Genomic DNA, 18,673 nt, shown 5'->3' with positions numbered 1-18,673 from the left:
AATATTTTTTCCGCATAATAGCAGACATATTTAAAGATGGCGACACCACGTAGCAAGCACACCGAACTATGTTCCATTTAACATTAATTACCTTCAATTTGACACAAGAACGAAGGCTTTAGGTAAATTCATTGAGAAGTTATTACCGGTACTTCTCTGGAAAATGTTGACAAAGAAATCCAATATGGCGACTCAAAATGGCGGAAAACGGCACGGAAGATTTTGGTAAACTTTTGGTATATTGTTTAGGACACAATTCTCTTCCAGAAAATGTAAACAGAAATTCTATTGCAATTTGTTCTAGGTTCAGTCGTGAAATGACTGGACTATTAACATTTGGCATTGTTGGTTCTTATAATATTTTCCAGTATATTGAAATCTGTTAACCCTTTCTGAGAATCATCTCTTTCTTAGAGGCTTTCTTTTCTCCTAGTCATACATATCGAACATCACGGAACATTTTTTACTTGTATAACTTTACCTATGAAAACATTAAATTTTCGAGGTATTCATAACGAGGTATCAAACCCAGAAGGCTCAGGTGGGCAGGCCATGTAGTCAGAATGGAAGAAAATAGGAACGCTTTCAAAGTTCTAACTGAAATTCCAATCGGAAAACAACTATTAGGAAGACCTCGGTGCAGATGGAAGACAATATTAAGATGAATCTCACAGCAATAGGAATACAAAGTAGAAACTGGATCCAGTTGGCTAAGAACCATAGTCAGTGGAGAGCTTTTGTGAACGCGGCATTGAACCTTCAGGTTCCATAGACCATAGAGTTAGTTATGATCTTACGGTTCAAAAAGTCAATGAATCAAACGTGGAAGACACTTTAGTTATAACAACTTAAGGTACAAGGAATGAATTTTTGACATCATCCAACTGAAAATCATGTAAGTAATATATTATGCTGATCGTCAGGTAAAATTTTGCTTAACTGTGGACTTTCAAACATACAAGTACAACAATTGGGAATGATTTTCTATACAGATTCAAACTGAGTCATTCTACTTTATCACGGCGAAAATCACTAACATGGCAGTTTAACTACATACAGTAAAGCATTTCTTGCGATATTGATTGTATAGCAATTGATGAGTTCTTGACATCACCTACCACGTTAGTTTTTTCAGCACAAGATTCAAACATGGGTACAATATTGTCGAGGACTCGATGTAGAGGGGAAAATACTTTTGACTAGGTGATTACTATAAGTTATACACGAGTGAGTCAGTCGTTCATCTCCAATTTAGGATTTAGATTTCAGGGCTTTCGGCATCTAAGACCATTTAGCCCGTCACGTTTGAGGGATGACGCCCCTCGGCGAGCACACTATCCGGGAAAAGGAAGAAAGGAAGTGATCTGGGACCTATAAGTTAGGTATTTGCCTGGTGAGAATGAGGAAAACCCAAGAAAATCTTATTCAGGGTGGCTGGCCTGGAAAGGGTTTTACACATTTTCGACCTAGTGCCTACCAGGAACCGAATCCGGGACAGCTCGCACCGAAGGCGTCATCTTCAAGGTATTTTAAATGCACCGAGTACTGTTAGTATAAGATTTATACATGAGTGAGTCAGTCGTTCACCACACAGGTTATGTTAAACGCACCTACTCAATATTTACCATACCATTCAAATAGTTAACCTTGTGTAACAGGAGACACTGAGAAAAATTACATTAGGAGGATCGGACTAAGAAAATTTAAATCCAACATCAGATGTACGATCAGTCAATATATATAATACGTGCGTACAGAAAAAGTTACATCTATCGATACATTTACAATATCTCTTGTCATTAATCCTATTTGATAAACTATACCTGGTAATTAGCAACGTACCTTCTTCATCAACCCATTTCATGGTGAACTCTTGCTCCTGGGTAAAGCGACAGATGTCTCTCATTTCTTGACATAGCTGCTCTACTGTGATGTTAGGATCGATGTAAGTTATCATCACCTCCCTGGAAGGTAAAAATAAATCATTACACACACATACATTTTTTCAATATATACACATCAACACAGAGTGAAACTTAATGACACTGACACTTGAATTAACCTTCACATCTATATATATGCATACTCTCTTACCTACTACAAATGTGTATTTATGATTCCAGTAAACCAACACCTAGAAGTAAATTTATCTGTAATAAATCAGAACATTCTCGATCAAGGTTTACAGACTTGTTGCGTTAAAAGAAGATCGTGAATCAGAAATTGATTACAGTTTCACTTTAGACAGAAAAATAGCTATGAGTTAGGCTGCCAACACACTATAGAAATGTCACTTAGGTGTCTTAAGTTTATCATAAGCAACAAAATTAAAACATATCCAAGATCTGAACAAAATTGGATTAGTGTAGGATGCAGGAAAGTGGCAATTTAGTTAATCTGACTAACGTACAGAATGTGCTATTGAAAAATAGAACAAGTTTCTAAAAGACAACATTAGTTGCTGACTTTTGTAAGTGTTGTCATTAGTTAAGTCGAAGTGTGAAATGGTTTCTAGATTTGGGTTACATAAAATATATGATGTGTACCTAGGTAGATGTTATTCACTTCCAATGAGAAATAAAGAACATGCATTTGGAAATATGCAAAGTAATGTACTATAAATTTTACTTCACGGCTATTTCAATCAGAAGTACTCTGATCGTGAGGTTTGTATACGAGACAGAAGAAAGTGATTCAAAAATATAACCAAACATCTACATAGTTTCAGGTTCTCAATTAAGGAAAATACCTTAGTGAACACAAATACTACACACTCAACTTGAATTTTATAGGGTCATCTACGAATACAATAGCGCTTACGTTAGAATGACAAAGTAACACTAAGACCAAGATAAATAAACAAATCACTAATTCCAAAGAGGAAATCCAGCCACTTCATACTTTTCAATACAAGATTATTGAGCACAACGGAAGTACTGTTGACCAGCTTCCCATATTGCAGTAATAATAATAATAATAATAATAATAATAATAATAATAATAATAATAATAATAATAATAATAATAATAATAATAATAAACAACTATAATCGATTTGGCAACTGCGATCAAAAAACATAAGAAGCATGCAGTTCTGAAGAAATATGCTTCATGAAGATAAATTTTCTTCTCATACTGACACGACAGCGAATTTCTGTATTTTTTATTAATTTTTCGTTAACCTATTCATCATTTCTAACCACTCTGTCGAGGGTGTAAGTCGCTGAAAGAACAACAAAGTTACACTAAAACTGGTGAGTTGTTCACACATCAGATACAGTACTTCTGTTAACTTGGCCACTTAGGTTAAGTTGGTTATGATTATTGAATCTGAACCCGGGTTCAATTCCTAATGGGATTCCCTGTAGTTCGGATTAAATTTTAATGTTCGGGTTAAATGACTCACATAGCCTTGATGCTGAAGAGGTAAATTAAATTTGAAACCAACTAACCAATCCGTACCAGGATTTATGAAACTTAGCATATATTATTATTTTATGATCCTATACCGTAACAATATTATAATGTGAACACAACTATCCTTAGAGGAAGCGCACATTAAAATATTTTACCAAAAAAACTAGTGTTGTTTCTTTCCTTTCAAGCTGTTACGGTGTTGTTGTCTACAACAATTACATATTTCAGTTGCTTTAATTTTTATACTTTGCGTCCTTATTCAGCACTGAGGACTTAAAATGAGTTCCGAACCAGGATTTGAACCGGGTGTAGTTGGCGGGTACACAAACAATCAAACCAGATCAATTTCCATAATATAGGTCGTTCCTAATCACATTTTCTCTCCTCCAGGAAAGTTGGATTACTGGATCATTCCATCGGCCTCGGTAATTATACAGGTTACTAGATTACCAAAGATGTAATACTTGGGATGTCCGCTGGTTAGTTTCAAGTTAGGGACCCTCAGAAAGAGCAGATAAGAGATCTACCAAGATCAACCCAAAACCAGGTGAATGAAACGTTTGCATATCATCATATCCTAAATTACGAATCTAAAGAAGTTAAAAGTTTGATCCGAGGTCGATTCTTTATCTAAGTTTTACAATTATTTGTTCATTGATCTTGGCTCAGCGGCCACAGTTAATTACCAGTCGATGGTAGGATTAAAACTGAGCTTTCGATCAATATTCTGCCTCTGCAAGGCCATGGAAAATTCTAATACATTAAATCTGTATTTGATGAAGCCAAGAGGTTTAGTTAGTTGGCAAAACTGTTAAACATTTACTATTTTTAATTAAAACCTGCTTTATTCTGAGATGTGTATTTCTTTTGTGAAGTTAAAAAGGAATGAATTTAAAGTTAGACTAGTTAAACAATTTTCATGCGAAAAGGAAATAATTTGGCTCTAAACTTTAAATAATTAAGCCCTCATTTAATGAATAAAGTGAAAATGGACAGTTGTAACAAGTACGACTTTAAATCAATGTTTCGTTGCTTATTAATCACGAATTTCACAAAATACAGGTTCGTTCACAAGATATAGAAACTACAGAGGTCCAAAGGGAATTTGCTTAAAACATTACTGTTGAAAATATATAAGTTGTTACATACAATAAAGGTTAATCATTAATGATGTAGTTCATCTAGTAAAATTAGTGTATTGTAAGGATTCGTGCTGAGCAAATTAATAACTCTTTGCCTGAAACGTCTGCGGGGAGATGTGAACCCTGGTTGTATCTGGTAAGTAGTAAACTTGTCCTTTCAAACCATTAACGAATTTTAAAACAATTTGGTCAACAAAATGTTACGAAAATCGCGTTTTTACTTGATTTGCTACGTAATAAAATGATTACACTTACCCATTATAGGCTGTCTTCACCCTGATGTCTGAGACTTCACTGTCAGCTGAAAGTTGGGTAGGCATCCTGATAAACGTTCTAATGAACTTCTTACTTTTTCTAATTCTACTTCTATAAAATCTAATTACTACAACTAATAGCCTCCACAAGCAATCCAACGTGAAATTTGGAAGGAAACTATCTCAACAGAAAACCTGAAAAGATACAGTACCATTTATAATTAATTACATAATATGCATATACAGTGCAATTAAAAACAAACTTATTTTACAAGCATCAAATAAACCATATTGAAAGCAATAAAAAAAATATTTTAAAAAATAACCAAATATCATATCAGTGCTAATACAAAGCTCAAAGAAAGCTGTGTCATAGTCAGTAATTATATAAACTTTATGTCATTCAACAATTGATTACATGCAAACTTGCTAAACTCTCCAGGCTAGTTATATCGGAGAAGAATTAGGAATTGAGAGCAACCGAAATATTTAGTTGCAAATATTTACGGAGTATAAAAAATTATTCGTGTACGTTAAAAATTTAATTTGCGTTACAAGTGTCACGTAAGCACTACGCGAGCTGGGATTTTTAATTATATCAAATGACTGAACGTAAAATATACGTGCTATATGCCGTCGTTGTAAAAAGAAAAACACAGAACTCTATATTATCAAGGAAAAATAGCTTAAAGTTACAAAGCTTGAAGTATGTATACAACTTAGTAATGTATATGAACTACAATAAATAGCGATATTAACTGGTATATAATATTCAACTCGTACTTAGCTGAAAGTCCACAGCTGACAACATTGTTAAGCACTTATACTCAGATACACTGTTAAACGTTTATATTCAAATTATAAAAAGAAACAAAAAGAAATCTAGGTCTATATATTGTAAGAGTTCTACTTTCCAAAATTACTTTATTTATACCTATGTTTATCCTATTCTCATTAACCCCTAAGTTTTACCTGTTAATTCCCTACTACAGAGAACAGCATCTACGGAAATTCGAAGGAATCTGATCAATCAACGACTTTGTTGACTGCTGGTTGTTATGCATAATATTTGTTAACGGTTTTGCACAATAGAAAATTAAAACAATCCCAACGAACTCAACTAAATCCCAAGAAAAATTATTAAACCCGAAAAAGCTAATATGTACCTCGGTGAACTTTTTAATTTTTCAAATCCTGCCTAAAGTATATTTCGAAATGATCTTTCTTGTGTACTGCACACAGAAGAAGCGAATTTTCAGCACAAATTATCACACACTTGCACTATATTATTCCTTAAATAATAAAAAACACGTCATAAACAATCGAAGAGAGATTTTAAAAAAAATCAAAGTGGAGTAAAATACTACTGTAATAATAAATGTCCAACACGCATTAAAATCATCCGCGTAAATAAATTATCCGCGTACAGTTTCAGCGATATTCCCTTGACATCATCAGTGCAGGTTTTATCAGTTCATTAAGTACCTGTAGTAAAATACTTTTTGTTTTGAGTTTATGTTAAATTGAAGCTGAAACATTCTAATATTTGTCGAACCTCATAAATTCAGCTAAAATGGCGGTCGGTTCCAGGCTTTTTCAGCCATTTCAGTACAGAGTTAAAAGTTAATTAACATTTTTTTTTTTTTTTTTTTTTTTTTTTGTATTATAGGTAAATAACCCTAGGTGTTCACATGATTTCATGATTTCATGAACATGATTTCACAAGAAATATATCTATATATTTATTTTCAACCCTTCCATATATAGTACAATCACATTCAAAGGGACAGAGCGTCATTACTTTAAGCCCGTGTATGAAACAGAAATAGCACAGTGAAAACGAATCCTGCACACTTTGTTCTGGAACCAAAAGGACTTTTTTAAAAACTAAGAGCATTACGATACTTAAATTTAGGCTGGTCAACGCTAATGCTCGTATTTAATGACAGAATTGTTTTCCCTGACAAAAGTTCATTTTTTCTTCAGATTTTCGTATTTCCATCAGTTTAGTTCGATACCTAAACTAAAGGTACGGCGCTTTCTGAGTCTGCCTAGAAAACATGCGTGATCAAATATATATACAAAATTATATGAACATACACATGCTACTAAAATCATAAGTTACTGAAGAGTTTCACGATCCAACTTCACATACTGTCATTAGGTCCTGATGAAATTAATATGGAACCTGCGAGAAACTATACTTTTTGAAACTAAAATAAAGAATCAAAATTAGTTCATCTGTTGAAGTTATGTGTGAGCATAAACACAATGAAATCGATTAATTACAATATTAACACTACCAACCCTCAACCATTGAGGAGTTTCATGGCCTAGCTCCGACGACTACCATCAGATGATAATGGAATTTATATGAAACCGCTACTAGAAGATATTGTTTCAAACAAAAAGTAAACCAAGAAAATTGGTACACGTATGTCGAAATTAGGAGTAATCATCCACATATTTACTGTCAGCAATGAGAAGTTTGATGGTATAGCTCGGAAGACCATAGTTAGATCATGAAATTTATGTAGAACAATCGGAGGACACTTTTTCAAACAAAAACCATTAAAATCGGTACATCCGTGTTGAAGAGTTATGTATGAACATAACCGCAACATTATAATATATATACCAGGTAGAATTGAGGACTTCGCCTACGTCTGTTAAAAAGACGTATAGATCGCATTTCAGAAGGTCAGAGAAGTCAAATCTACATTAAGAAATTCAAGATGCTGTAGCTCAGCTGATTTGACAGTCAAAAACCTAACCACAAATCATGGCATAACACACCTTAAAGTGTCTCGTACATTGTTGTACTGAATGATCTCTAAATCCCACATAACCTTATTATTTCAAGGTTGCCTTCATTATCGAGAACGACTGTTTAGTTTCTCTGACATTAAAGGACTCTTTCAATAATTTCCCTAATAAAAATCAAACTCCCTGGCATTCCGTCATTCTCAAGGTCTGTGGAAGCCCTGTTAGATGTATGAAATATGCAAATATCAACTATTTTCTGAAATACCGTTCAGGGGATTTGATCGAGCATGAACAAAATTCCGTACGCATGATACCTAATCGTTTTTTTCTTCTTCTTCTTCTTAATTATATTCTGTTCTGGAGATGATCTCTTCATAAATATATATTTTAAGCTAATTTTGAAACTAGATTTATACCTCGAAATACGACTGAAGGAAACAGTTATAGTCATATTAAAGTTACCATATCAATCGGAGTTTGTTTTTTTTCGGGGTGGGGATAAACTGGGTATTTCTGGGCTGAATAAAATTTTAACAGCCCTGTTGTATAGACATGAAGTATTATTGAAAAGTTAACAAAGACAATAACTGAATCCTTACTAAAGTCCTAATTTTACACGATATTCGGATAAAATTTGTAGTACCTCAACCCACACCAACATACAGATGATAAGATTTCGGTACTAACGCCACTACTGTAGTAGACTTATTACCAGGGCCCGGATCTTGTTGACAAGTCAACTTTCTTCTGTTACGCATAGGAGAAGGCAAGTTCAAGTAAAAATGTTATCCATCAACTCTAGGTTCTAAAAATATAGTTTTTTAGGATCAACTTTTGGTCTCTTTTTGCTGTTTTGAAATTTCAGGTGATTTTTTAATATTTTAAGGTAACTTTTAGGTCACTTATGGTCTTTTTATTATTTTTTTCTACATAAGGAAATCTTTAAATGTACACAGTTTACGGATGTGGAAATTACAAGTTGAATAATTTCTTTTCTTCTTCCTGACTATTGGAGCGGAAAAACTGCATTCTTAACAAGCTAATGAAAACTAAACTGTAGCTGGTTAACGAAAGGCGGGGGTTGGTAGGTGGCCAAACAGATAGTTTTTGGGTTATTGACCACAAAGAATGTGATCACGTGAATAACTAAAAATGCATTAAAAGGCGTACAAGGGCTTTAAACGTGTTTTTATCTATTATTTTCATGTAGTCTAAACTTGCTAAGTTTTATTGTTTAAGAGTGCTTCCTAGATTCAACTCGAGAGTGAACTGACGCTTTCAATACTTACAATGCCGTACAATGAACTGATCAATGGACATAAGTGATCAATGGACTGCAACTAACTGAAACAAAACTTTTTGAATATGAGTGAGAAATGTTAACTAAAAATCCAATGGATATTAAAAAATGTCAATGTTTAATGAAATAAAAGTTTGAGAAAACGTAAGTTTTAAGGTCAATTTTTGTGATTTTTAGGGTCATTTTACAGGAATTTTAGTGTCATTTTATAGGTCACTTTTTAAAATTCTTTAGGTCAACAAGATCCGGGCCCTGCTTATTACCATAACAAAATTACAATAGAATATTTTTTCCTTGTCAACAAAAAATTCCAATCAGTCTAATCTAACAGAAATATAGCAATCTCTCTCTCTCTCTCTCTATATATATATATATATATATATATATATATATATATATATATATATATATATATATATATATACATATATTTCAGTTTTCCAATTTATAAGGGGCTTAATTACCGAACAGTAGATCCAGAAATATGAAAAATGCGCAAAATTTACAGAAAGGAAATGGTGAAAAGGTTACTTTTCATGAAATTCATACTAACTAAACAAGTTTAGTGTGGTATTTTGAAAGGCTGCGTCTTGTTGGTAGTATTTTGAGGGGTGGTATGCTGACGTCAGACATTAAAGCATAAAGAGGAATTCAGTTCCCCATACTCAAAGATAGCAGCTGTATGTGAAGGATGTGACATTTCAACTACGAGTTTTGTAAAATGTATGTTGGTGAAGAAGTTATTACCTTTTGCGAAGCGGCAAGGATTATTGAAATTGAACAGAAACAGTGGCAAATGTTACAAAGCATCCAGAATAAGTAGGGGAACAGTTATATATTCAAACTTTAACATGGTATTAAGGATGCAGACTACTAAATATTTTTGAAAAACTAATATTTTTTCTTTTGCCCGTTTTTCGTAAGTGGAAAGAGGTAATAAAATGTAACTTAAAACAATAATAAATAATGTTATTCTACACTCGAAAATACGAATCGGAAGAAATTACAGTGTGACCAGAATTTGAATGACTCAAAAATCTAGGTAAAGGCAGCGATTAGAAAAAGGAACTCAACGATAATTGATGACTTATCATGCTGTCTATGTCCCTTGTTTACTACTTTTTAAATAATATTTCTATTTATTTTACAAACCTTATATAAATTATTACAAAATAAATAAGTAATTACAAAATAAATAGAAACATTATTTAAAAAGTAGTAAACAAGGAACATAGACAGCATGATAAGTCATCAATTACCGTTGAGTTCATTTTTCTAATCGCTGACTTTACATAAATTTTTGAGTAATTCAAATTCTGGTCATACTGTAATTTCTATGGATGGCAACACTGAAAATTTTTCCGATTCGTATTTTCGGGTGTAGAATTACATTATCTATTACTGTGATAAGTTACATTTTATTACCTCTTTCTACTTACGAAAAACGGGCAAAAGACAAAAATTATAGCTTTATTCAAAAACATTTAGTAGTCTACCCCCTTAATGGTATAAAAAAAACACATAAAAGGTTATTTATAGGAGTTCTTGTTCAAGCACTACCGTAAATGAGTCAGTTCTCCATAGTTTCCTGAAGGCAGTGTCAGAATTGTAGAAACCGTAAAGACAAGCAATCTCAGGGAATGTGTTTAGAAAGGAACTAACCTAACGAAACGTAATGCTTATGGCGTTCTCGTTTCAGCGCATACCTACCGTCGCTGACGCACCCATTTCCTATGGGCGCAGCCCTCGCTCACGTTCGAGTCCCCTGCTACGCTCCTGCCCTGACTCGGTTATATAGCACTCGTTGTTTTTGGTCGCCATCTAGCACAGGTTAGTTTGTGGCTTTTACTTGTAGTATTTATGGAATATTTCCGAACGCAAAATTTATACGCACAACAGTGAAGTCCTTTGAAAGCTTGAAAATACTGGCTCTACTATTCAGCACAAAGGCATATATAATTTCTTTTACAACAATATAAACTAATGAAACTCTTCTAACCTATTTTCGCAATAAGCTGACAATTAGTGTTAAAAGGAATGATATACAAACTAACGACGAAAAAATGTCTATCATAACCAGACTAGGATTTAATAGCCGTTGTCACAAAACATGATTAATTTTCTTTCATTTTGCAAATGTTTCATCCTATTCATCATATGAATTGAGTGTATATCCATACACTTTCCTATTCGTACTATGGCTAGAACACTTGGAATTGTGTTTGACATCACACTCCATTCGTAACTACTACATAAATAGTAAATTCTGCAGCCAATGTTTGTTTACCTTTAAAAGGTTCACTAATGTACTAATTTTTTGTACCGGGCAATATTCAAAAATACATTAAAATAATACTTGCAATTCAATGTTTGATGAAATGTATTTGAGAGTTCATTATGCTCTACAACGCACTAGTATTGCCAGCACAATTAGTAGTAAAGCATAGAGTTTTCATTTACAAAAAAGAAAAATACACTTCTATACGACTGACTCATTAGAAAACTATGGAATAAGTTGGGCGTAAGTTTCACACAATGTTGTTGTTAAGTCACAAGATTAAAATAAATTAATCAAAATATAATATGACGTATCACTATCAATATAAACTTACGTGCATGTTTTCTTTTATTTATCAGAAAATAGTATCAAAATAATCTTCAATGCTTCTCCTCCCGAATCCAAAACAATTTTGTGACAGTGTGAAACCACTCCTGAAACTTTGCCTTACTTGAGTTGGCAGGTGGCAGCACAGAAAACAAAACACGACAGTCTAGCGTTACAAAAAAATTATGAATTATTAAAGGAAAGTCGCAGCCTTAGTAGCTAAGCCGACTGTTGCACTAGATATTGTTTTTTTTTTTTTTTTTAATGGATAAATTATATTAAACAAGCAAAGAGCTTGCACTGAAAAACGTGGTTACGACAAGAGCCGTAACCAAAATTTCGCGGGAATAAACCCTAATTCACCATGTTAAACGATGTTGGGATAGAGTAAATCTATTGAAAAAATAACAGTAACGGCGCCAAGGATGTCCACACACAATAAAGATTAAATCCAACACAAAAGCAAAAAAAAAAAAAAAAAAAAAAAAACAGCATCTGTATTAAACGAAAAAGTAGTACGAAACAAACCACCGAACTCTGATGTCAGGTGAGCTCGAATTCATCCAAAACCTTTAACGGTTATAATGTTTATCTGACATAATTAATGTAAACTATAAATGTAAAAATTGTCTTAAGCATAATATAGACGATCAAATATTCCATCATATTGTATCAAATATTTCATCCAAATGTTATTTGAACGTGTACTATACCAAGTTGTATGCAACTTTTGGATTGGTTACAATATTTGATACAACTGTTTTATACCAAGGATGTTATAAATAGAGGATCTGCCCATATGTATCTTCATCCTATTAAATCGGTAAAGCCAAAAAGCAACCGAGCATCGGCTCAACCGAAACAATTGGCAACTCTCGTTTCTGCCATCGTCTGATTGGCTACTTCCGTCTCTGCCATGATTGTTGCTCAAAACATTGCGATCCTATTGGGCGGAGTGGGCAGTGGGCGAAACTGTGAACGTATGGCTTCAAGATTTTCTTGTAAGGGTAGATCCTGTATTTTATAAGATCCTTCTTCTATACAATATGTTCTATTTCTATCCAACATTGTATCAAAGAAAACAAACGAAAATCGCTTTGCGATGTCACCAAAATTGAGTTCAGTAAACCGTCGTTAACACGAATTCCAAGGGACTGAAAAATCAGGAGTTCGTCTTAAAAAAAATTCGAGTTAACCGGAGACCTAAATTTTATTATTCGAATACATTTTATCCATACATACGCACTACAGTATACAGACTATACATACCACTACAGTATATTATGTGTCATAGAAAACACTACAGATAGTATCGAGACGAGGCTGATTGGTCTCGTCTCGATTTCGAAAATCACGTCTCGGTTCCAAATTCGAGACGGAGATTAAGACTATTCTCCGTCTTGATACCATCCCCAGAGTTTCGGTCTCATCTCGATTTCGAAAAGCACGGCTCGGTTTCAAATTCGAGTCAAGATCGAGATCGAGACTAGTTTCGGTCTCGGTACCATCCTCTGGAAAGTGAAAACACTACAGTAAGTTTATTATCCTATCTTCGAAGATTAAAAAAAAAAAAAAGTTTGCACGCAGAAAAACCAGGTCGTTATAAAATTGACAACTCCGCTAGCAGGTTGGGTACCGCTAGTAACGGAAAAGTATTTATGACTGCTGTCACCAGTTTGGAGTTACAGGGGAGAGAAGACGTTTTGTCTCGAGCTGTCACCAGCAGCTCGTCTGCCAAGCACCTGCATGTTCAGCGCTTGACGGAGGACAGAATCAACACCTCATAAGAGAGAAGAGATACCTGTTTCTGGTTTTTCTCTTATTTACAAGGCAATTTTCGTCTGTATAAATACTGTATGACAAAAACTGGTCTGGAGTGAAATCTAAAGTAAGAAAAATGATCTGGAAAAAGAACAAAGGATTGAAAATTCCTGTTACTGACTCAAGGGACCTTTACTGACTGAAGGGACTAAAAATTAGTTCGTAATTCGTGCTACCCGATAAAACTTCTATAAGATAACGTACAGCGATGCCGGGACCGAAATTTTGTTCGTCGTAACCGAGTATTCGGCTTAAGTGAGTTCATGTTAACGAGGTTATACTGTATAATGTAGACACGGAAAGCAGATGGCATTCTTATAGCAGTAATCTGTTTTGTATAACTATAAAATTGAAGAATATTAGGGCTAAGTACCGCAGGTGACCTCCCAAAATTGGTGTAGATTAAGAATATTCCGTGAAATTTGAAAAAAAAAATCTTTCGCTTTTCTTGATTTAAATGAGTTTTTAAGACGTTCTATTATGTTATTATTTTAGCGCATTTTCAGATAATTGGGTACAGATTGACGATATGATGCATATGATGTGTCTGGAATGATTATGTGTTATCTTATTTTACGTAATTATTTCTTCACCAAATTCATTCGTAGTGTCTTAAAAATCGTTTCTTAGGATGGGAATTGCATTCATGTGTGCAGATTCACTTTACGAGGACTTTCTTCACGGTATAAATACGCATCGGAATACGAGGGTCACTACGAAAGTTTTGAGATGTGTAATAACTTACATACTTAAAATCAATTTAACACTTACATTTTCTCAAAGTATTCACCATTGCACTGTACAAACTTTTGTATCCACGAAAAACCACTTTTCGAAGCAGTGTTGCCAGTCTTTTTTTCAAGTGTTGAAAGTTCATTCTCGTAAGCCATTACAGCTTCCTCAGGGCTGCAAAATCTCTTCCCACGCATGCGATCTTTGATCCTGGGGAACAGAAAAAAATTCACACGGGGCCAGGTCAGATCTATACGGCGGATGAGTCATAAGTTTGACCTCCGTAGGTTTTAAAACTGAATTGTGTTGTTGGCCATGCGTGCGGACATGTTGTCATGATGAAACACGATCCTACGCAATCCAGTTCTTGGACGCCGTTCCCGAAGCTTCTGGAACACTTTTGTTAGGCAAACAGTTGTGTACCCCTAAGCAGTAACAGTCCTTTGTTCTTCAAGTGGAACAGTTGCAACATGGCCAGATTTGGAGACGAAAGTTGCGACCATCTTCCCCACACTTCGCGGTCGCTAACTTTCGTGGGTGGATTTCGTCTGGAAAGATCCAAACTGTAGACTGGCGTTTATTTTCAGGGTCAAATTGATAGATGCAAGTCTCCTCACCAGTAACAATGTCAGAGACGCGTCGAGAATTGCCTCCATCAAATCTTGCAAGCATTTCTTCACACCATTCCACACGCATGCGCTTCTGCTGTTCAGTCAAAGTGTGAGACACCCAACGAGATGAAACCTTCCTGAGCCGAAGATGATCATGAAGAATTTTTGTTACTGCTGGCGATCCAATGTTCACTGTAGATTCAATGTCCTTGAAAGTTGTTCGAGGGTTTTCTCGAATCATTTGTTCCACAGCGGCATGTTTTCATCTGACACAGCCGTTGCCGGACGTCCAGCTCTCTCTTTATCTTTAAGCGATGTCCGGCTTCTTCTGAATTCACCAAACCACCGAAAAATTGTAGCACGGGAAGGAGCAAGGTCCCCAAATGCACCCTGCAAACGGTCGGCTTTGTGTCTCGTTCAAACCACTTTTGAAATCGTAAAGGATCATTGCCCGAAAATGTTCCCTTTCGAGCTCCATTCTAGAAAGCCGAATACTGCTCACATCAACAAACAAGTGAAGGCGATACGGCCACACCGATAAGCGAGGCGAGTTGAAACTTTCTTCGCTCTGGATACCACTACCGAACGCAATTGTTGGAATTCAGATACTATGCCACAACAATGGGTATCTCAAAACTTTCGTAGTGACCCTCGTAATACTATTAGAAAAAAGACTGCAGAAAAAGCAACTTACGTTAAGTGGCCATTAAAAGTGAGGATAACATTTAACCGATTCAGAGCAGGAACACAATAGGGGACCCACGAGTTAGTGTAAATGAGGATAGTGCGAAAAACACTTGATGTTGCATAAAATTACATAGGTTAAAGCATGTGTAATATCTTCGCAGATAGTTAAATAAGAAGTATTTGGGAATAGCAATAAAGGAGGGAAAGGAGATAGAAGTATAACTGTGAGTAGTCATTCCATTCATTTCTACAACCTTATTCATTATACTTACACCAGTAGGTGCCTCCATAAAACTACACACATACGTTTAAGTAATCTAACAATTGAATCAAGAAATATAAGGAACTGGGCAAGGATATTGATCTTTAAATTCGATCGTTTATAATGGTTGCGAAAGTTCTAGCCACTTACTTGACCAAATTACCATCAAAGAAAAGTTTGATACAATATTTGATGGGAAACTATGACGATGTATAAATTGGCTTTATGTGTACCTCATAAGGGGGATTCTTGAAATTAAAACCAAATTGTTCAAAAGTAAAGATCACAATCAGGAAAAGAAAATGTCAAAATCAGGAAAAGTTCAAAATCGGCAGAGAAATTAAGACTGTGAAAAACGGCTAAGGACCCAAATGGACAAGGCTAAAAATTGGGGAACGTGACGCACAGACACATATATACATGTTGAAAGAAAGGTGAAAAGTGTAAAGAAAGAAGGGATTGTATGAACGAGTAAATGAACAAGGAAGAGAGATGGAAGTATAGTATCTAGTGAAGAAAGTCTCACTTGACCCCTTCCTCCACACTGCACCAGGGAAACACGATGTGGACTTGAAGAGTGTCACTGAATAACTGCCACGCGTACCTACTAACGATAGCAGGCATGGGCGCCAGAAGGGGAGGGTGGGGTGGGGCCCGGGCCCCTCTGGCTCACGAAAATGTATACGTAATATAGCAAAGCACGTATATTAAATACCGGAAATACCAGACGTAATATAGCAACCATGGAGATAGGTCCCCGGCGCCCGAAAGATTCGCGCTCTCTCTCTTATAGTTTTGATGTTCCAGGAAGAGTTCCAATGAGTACTCTAATGGTAAAATGGGATTAATACATTTAAAGAAGTATCTTCCAAGATGGATCCGGAAACAAGGTGATAACTCACAATAGAAGCAGTCACTTCGCAATAGTCAAGCGGAATACTAACTATCATGGAGACACTATCCGCTTTATATAGAGTCGTTTTGTTATGATTAGTGTCATATTAAAGGCCTGACTACTACAGGAAACATATGTTAATCGAACTCTTTAGCAGGGCACTAATCATGTGTCAAAACGATTCTGCATAAGGCCCTATATTACCAGGAGCTGATTAAAGGCAGAGCCAATAGAGCCCAGGCTTAGGGAGCCTCCAGAAGTCCCTCACTGTAATACTAAAATATAGCTATCAACTTATTATATTATAGGCTTCAAACTCATTCTATTTTTTCTCTCTCTCTCGCTACGCTCGCGGTATCGCTATGTTAAGTCTTCTTCCACCAACGTCTTCACGATACTTATTTTGTGACTGAGTGAGCTATTTTGGGTCTCTATTACAAACCAAATTATTAGCTTGTGGTGACAATTCCTTTGAAATATCTCTGCCGTTACTTACCGTTAGAGTAAATCTAGGAGGTTTTTCCAAAGCTATCAAAATCCAAAATTTATGCGCTGTACTTATTCGTAACGTAGGGCCCCCTTAAAACAGTCGGCTCCAGGGACCCAAAAGCCTTAATCCGCCCCTGTAGCATATAACACATTCTGCTATGGTAAAGAGACGCTCCACTATTGTACACTTTGACCATATTATAAATCATAGTTTTTTTGCTATGTAATATTGTAACAGATGATAAAGAGCGAAATGTTTTTTGTTGTTGTTGCTGTTGGCGAGTAAGAAGGTTTTGCGGGATTAGTATGATAAACAGAATGCGTAAGTGCTGAGTATCGGACGATAAATAGATGTCAAAGAACACCGAATGGTCCGGTGGTCGATAGAACCTTCTTCTCAGCAATAACACAAACGGAAGTGACACTGTTGTTTTTATTACTGGATGGAAGTGAGAAACATGAAGACGGAGAGTAAAATATAAGCAATGGTATTTTCTTGTCCAATTGTGTGGAGCCTCCCTTTTTTTCCCGGTGGGAAGAGGTCTTATTTGCCAGTAACAAATCCCAAGTGCTGATAGTAGTTGTTAGTAGATGCGCCATTGGGTTTGCCGTTTCGGTAGCAACAACTCGGAGAAGGCAAATGCTGGAAGACTGACAACAGTGGTTGTGCTGTGTTGAATTGCATATACACTAAAGATATTACTAACTTTGTTTCTTGAGATGTCGCAGTGGGGTGGCGTATGAATTAACATAACAACTTGATATTGTTGTCTAGAATTCGAAGCTATTGGCAAATATTATTGTGTAGTCATGTATTTGTAGACGTCCATGCGTTGCTACATATTCCTTGTAGAGCACTAAGACTATCACTGCAAGTGCCAACCATATAGGTAGTTTCCGTTAAAGGGTTACTCTCAGTTTTGTGCGAATTATCCAGGTCTCTGCCAGATAAATTGATGTATAGGGGGAGATTTCTAAGTCTCTGCGTAGTTGACCGCAGGGGTATATATTTCTGCTCCAACTATAGGTTCATGCTCGGTATGCTGTTTGTAAGCATTCGTGTAAGAAAGAAAAGTATTCGGGTAAATAGATAGAAAACATGGGGATAAATTACGCAGGTCTTGATATCTGATCTGATCTCTGCTCGTCGAGAGTGTTAGGCTAGTTTTAGACGGAAGCATTTATCGTAGCATTTCTTGTAGCAAATGTGCTACCAAAAATTTCATATAATATTCTATGGCATCAAAAGTATATGGTGCTTTTAAACGGTAGCATTTTGATAAGCATCTGTCGTGACGTAGCAAACAAATCACTGGAGAAGAGCACAATTATGGCTCCGAAATTAAGCGTGAGGTAGCTAAAGCTATAGTAATTGTAACAACAGTTCTCGCCGGTCATATTAAAAAACGAAAATCACAAAGAAGTATGTGGACAAAGAGCATCCCTACTCCAAGTCATGTTTCTTTACTACAATTCAATTTCCCACACAAAACAAAGAGCATGGATATTTGGCACAAAATCTTTCGCTTCTTTTTAACACACCACGGCGCTGCAATCGGACCAGAAATGCTGGGGAAAATATTACGAAATAGAGCAGGTTCTATCGACAAGAAATGCCATAGGATATGCCATGGCATGGGAAATTCTATAGCATTTGCTACTTTACACGGTAGGATATCGATGATACGAATT

The 18,673-nt window shown here is 35.5% G+C and overlaps 1 protein-coding gene across 3 annotated transcripts in view; it reads right to left on the bottom strand.

Annotated features, from left to right (window-relative positions):
* Positions 1 to 11,625, bottom strand: part of aPKC (protein kinase C iota type) — an 850,264-nt gene extending 838,639 nt beyond the window's left edge. For all 3 annotated transcript variants that reach the window (XM_081736917.1, XM_081736916.1, XM_081736919.1), the window contains exons 1-3: positions 11,492 to 11,625; positions 4,815 to 5,008; positions 1,843 to 1,964 (exon numbers count right to left, since the gene is read on the bottom strand). In XM_081736917.1, the coding sequence (XP_081593043.1) occupies positions 1,843 to 1,964; positions 4,815 to 4,879 (187 nt within the window). In that variant the 5' untranslated portion in view covers positions 4,880 to 5,008; positions 11,492 to 11,625. The remainder of the gene's footprint in view (positions 1 to 1,842; positions 1,965 to 4,814; positions 5,009 to 11,491) is intronic.
* Positions 11,626 to 18,673: the final 7,048 nt, after the last annotated feature.

This window comes from Thermobia domestica, chromosome 13, assembly GCF_964235325.1.
Source record: "Thermobia domestica chromosome 13, izTheDome1.hap1.1, whole genome shotgun sequence".
Taxonomy (NCBI): Eukaryota; Metazoa; Arthropoda; class Insecta; order Zygentoma; family Lepismatidae; genus Thermobia; species Thermobia domestica.
The sequence above is the reverse complement of the archived record's forward strand: the minus strand, read 5'-3'. Positions and strand labels throughout refer to the sequence as shown.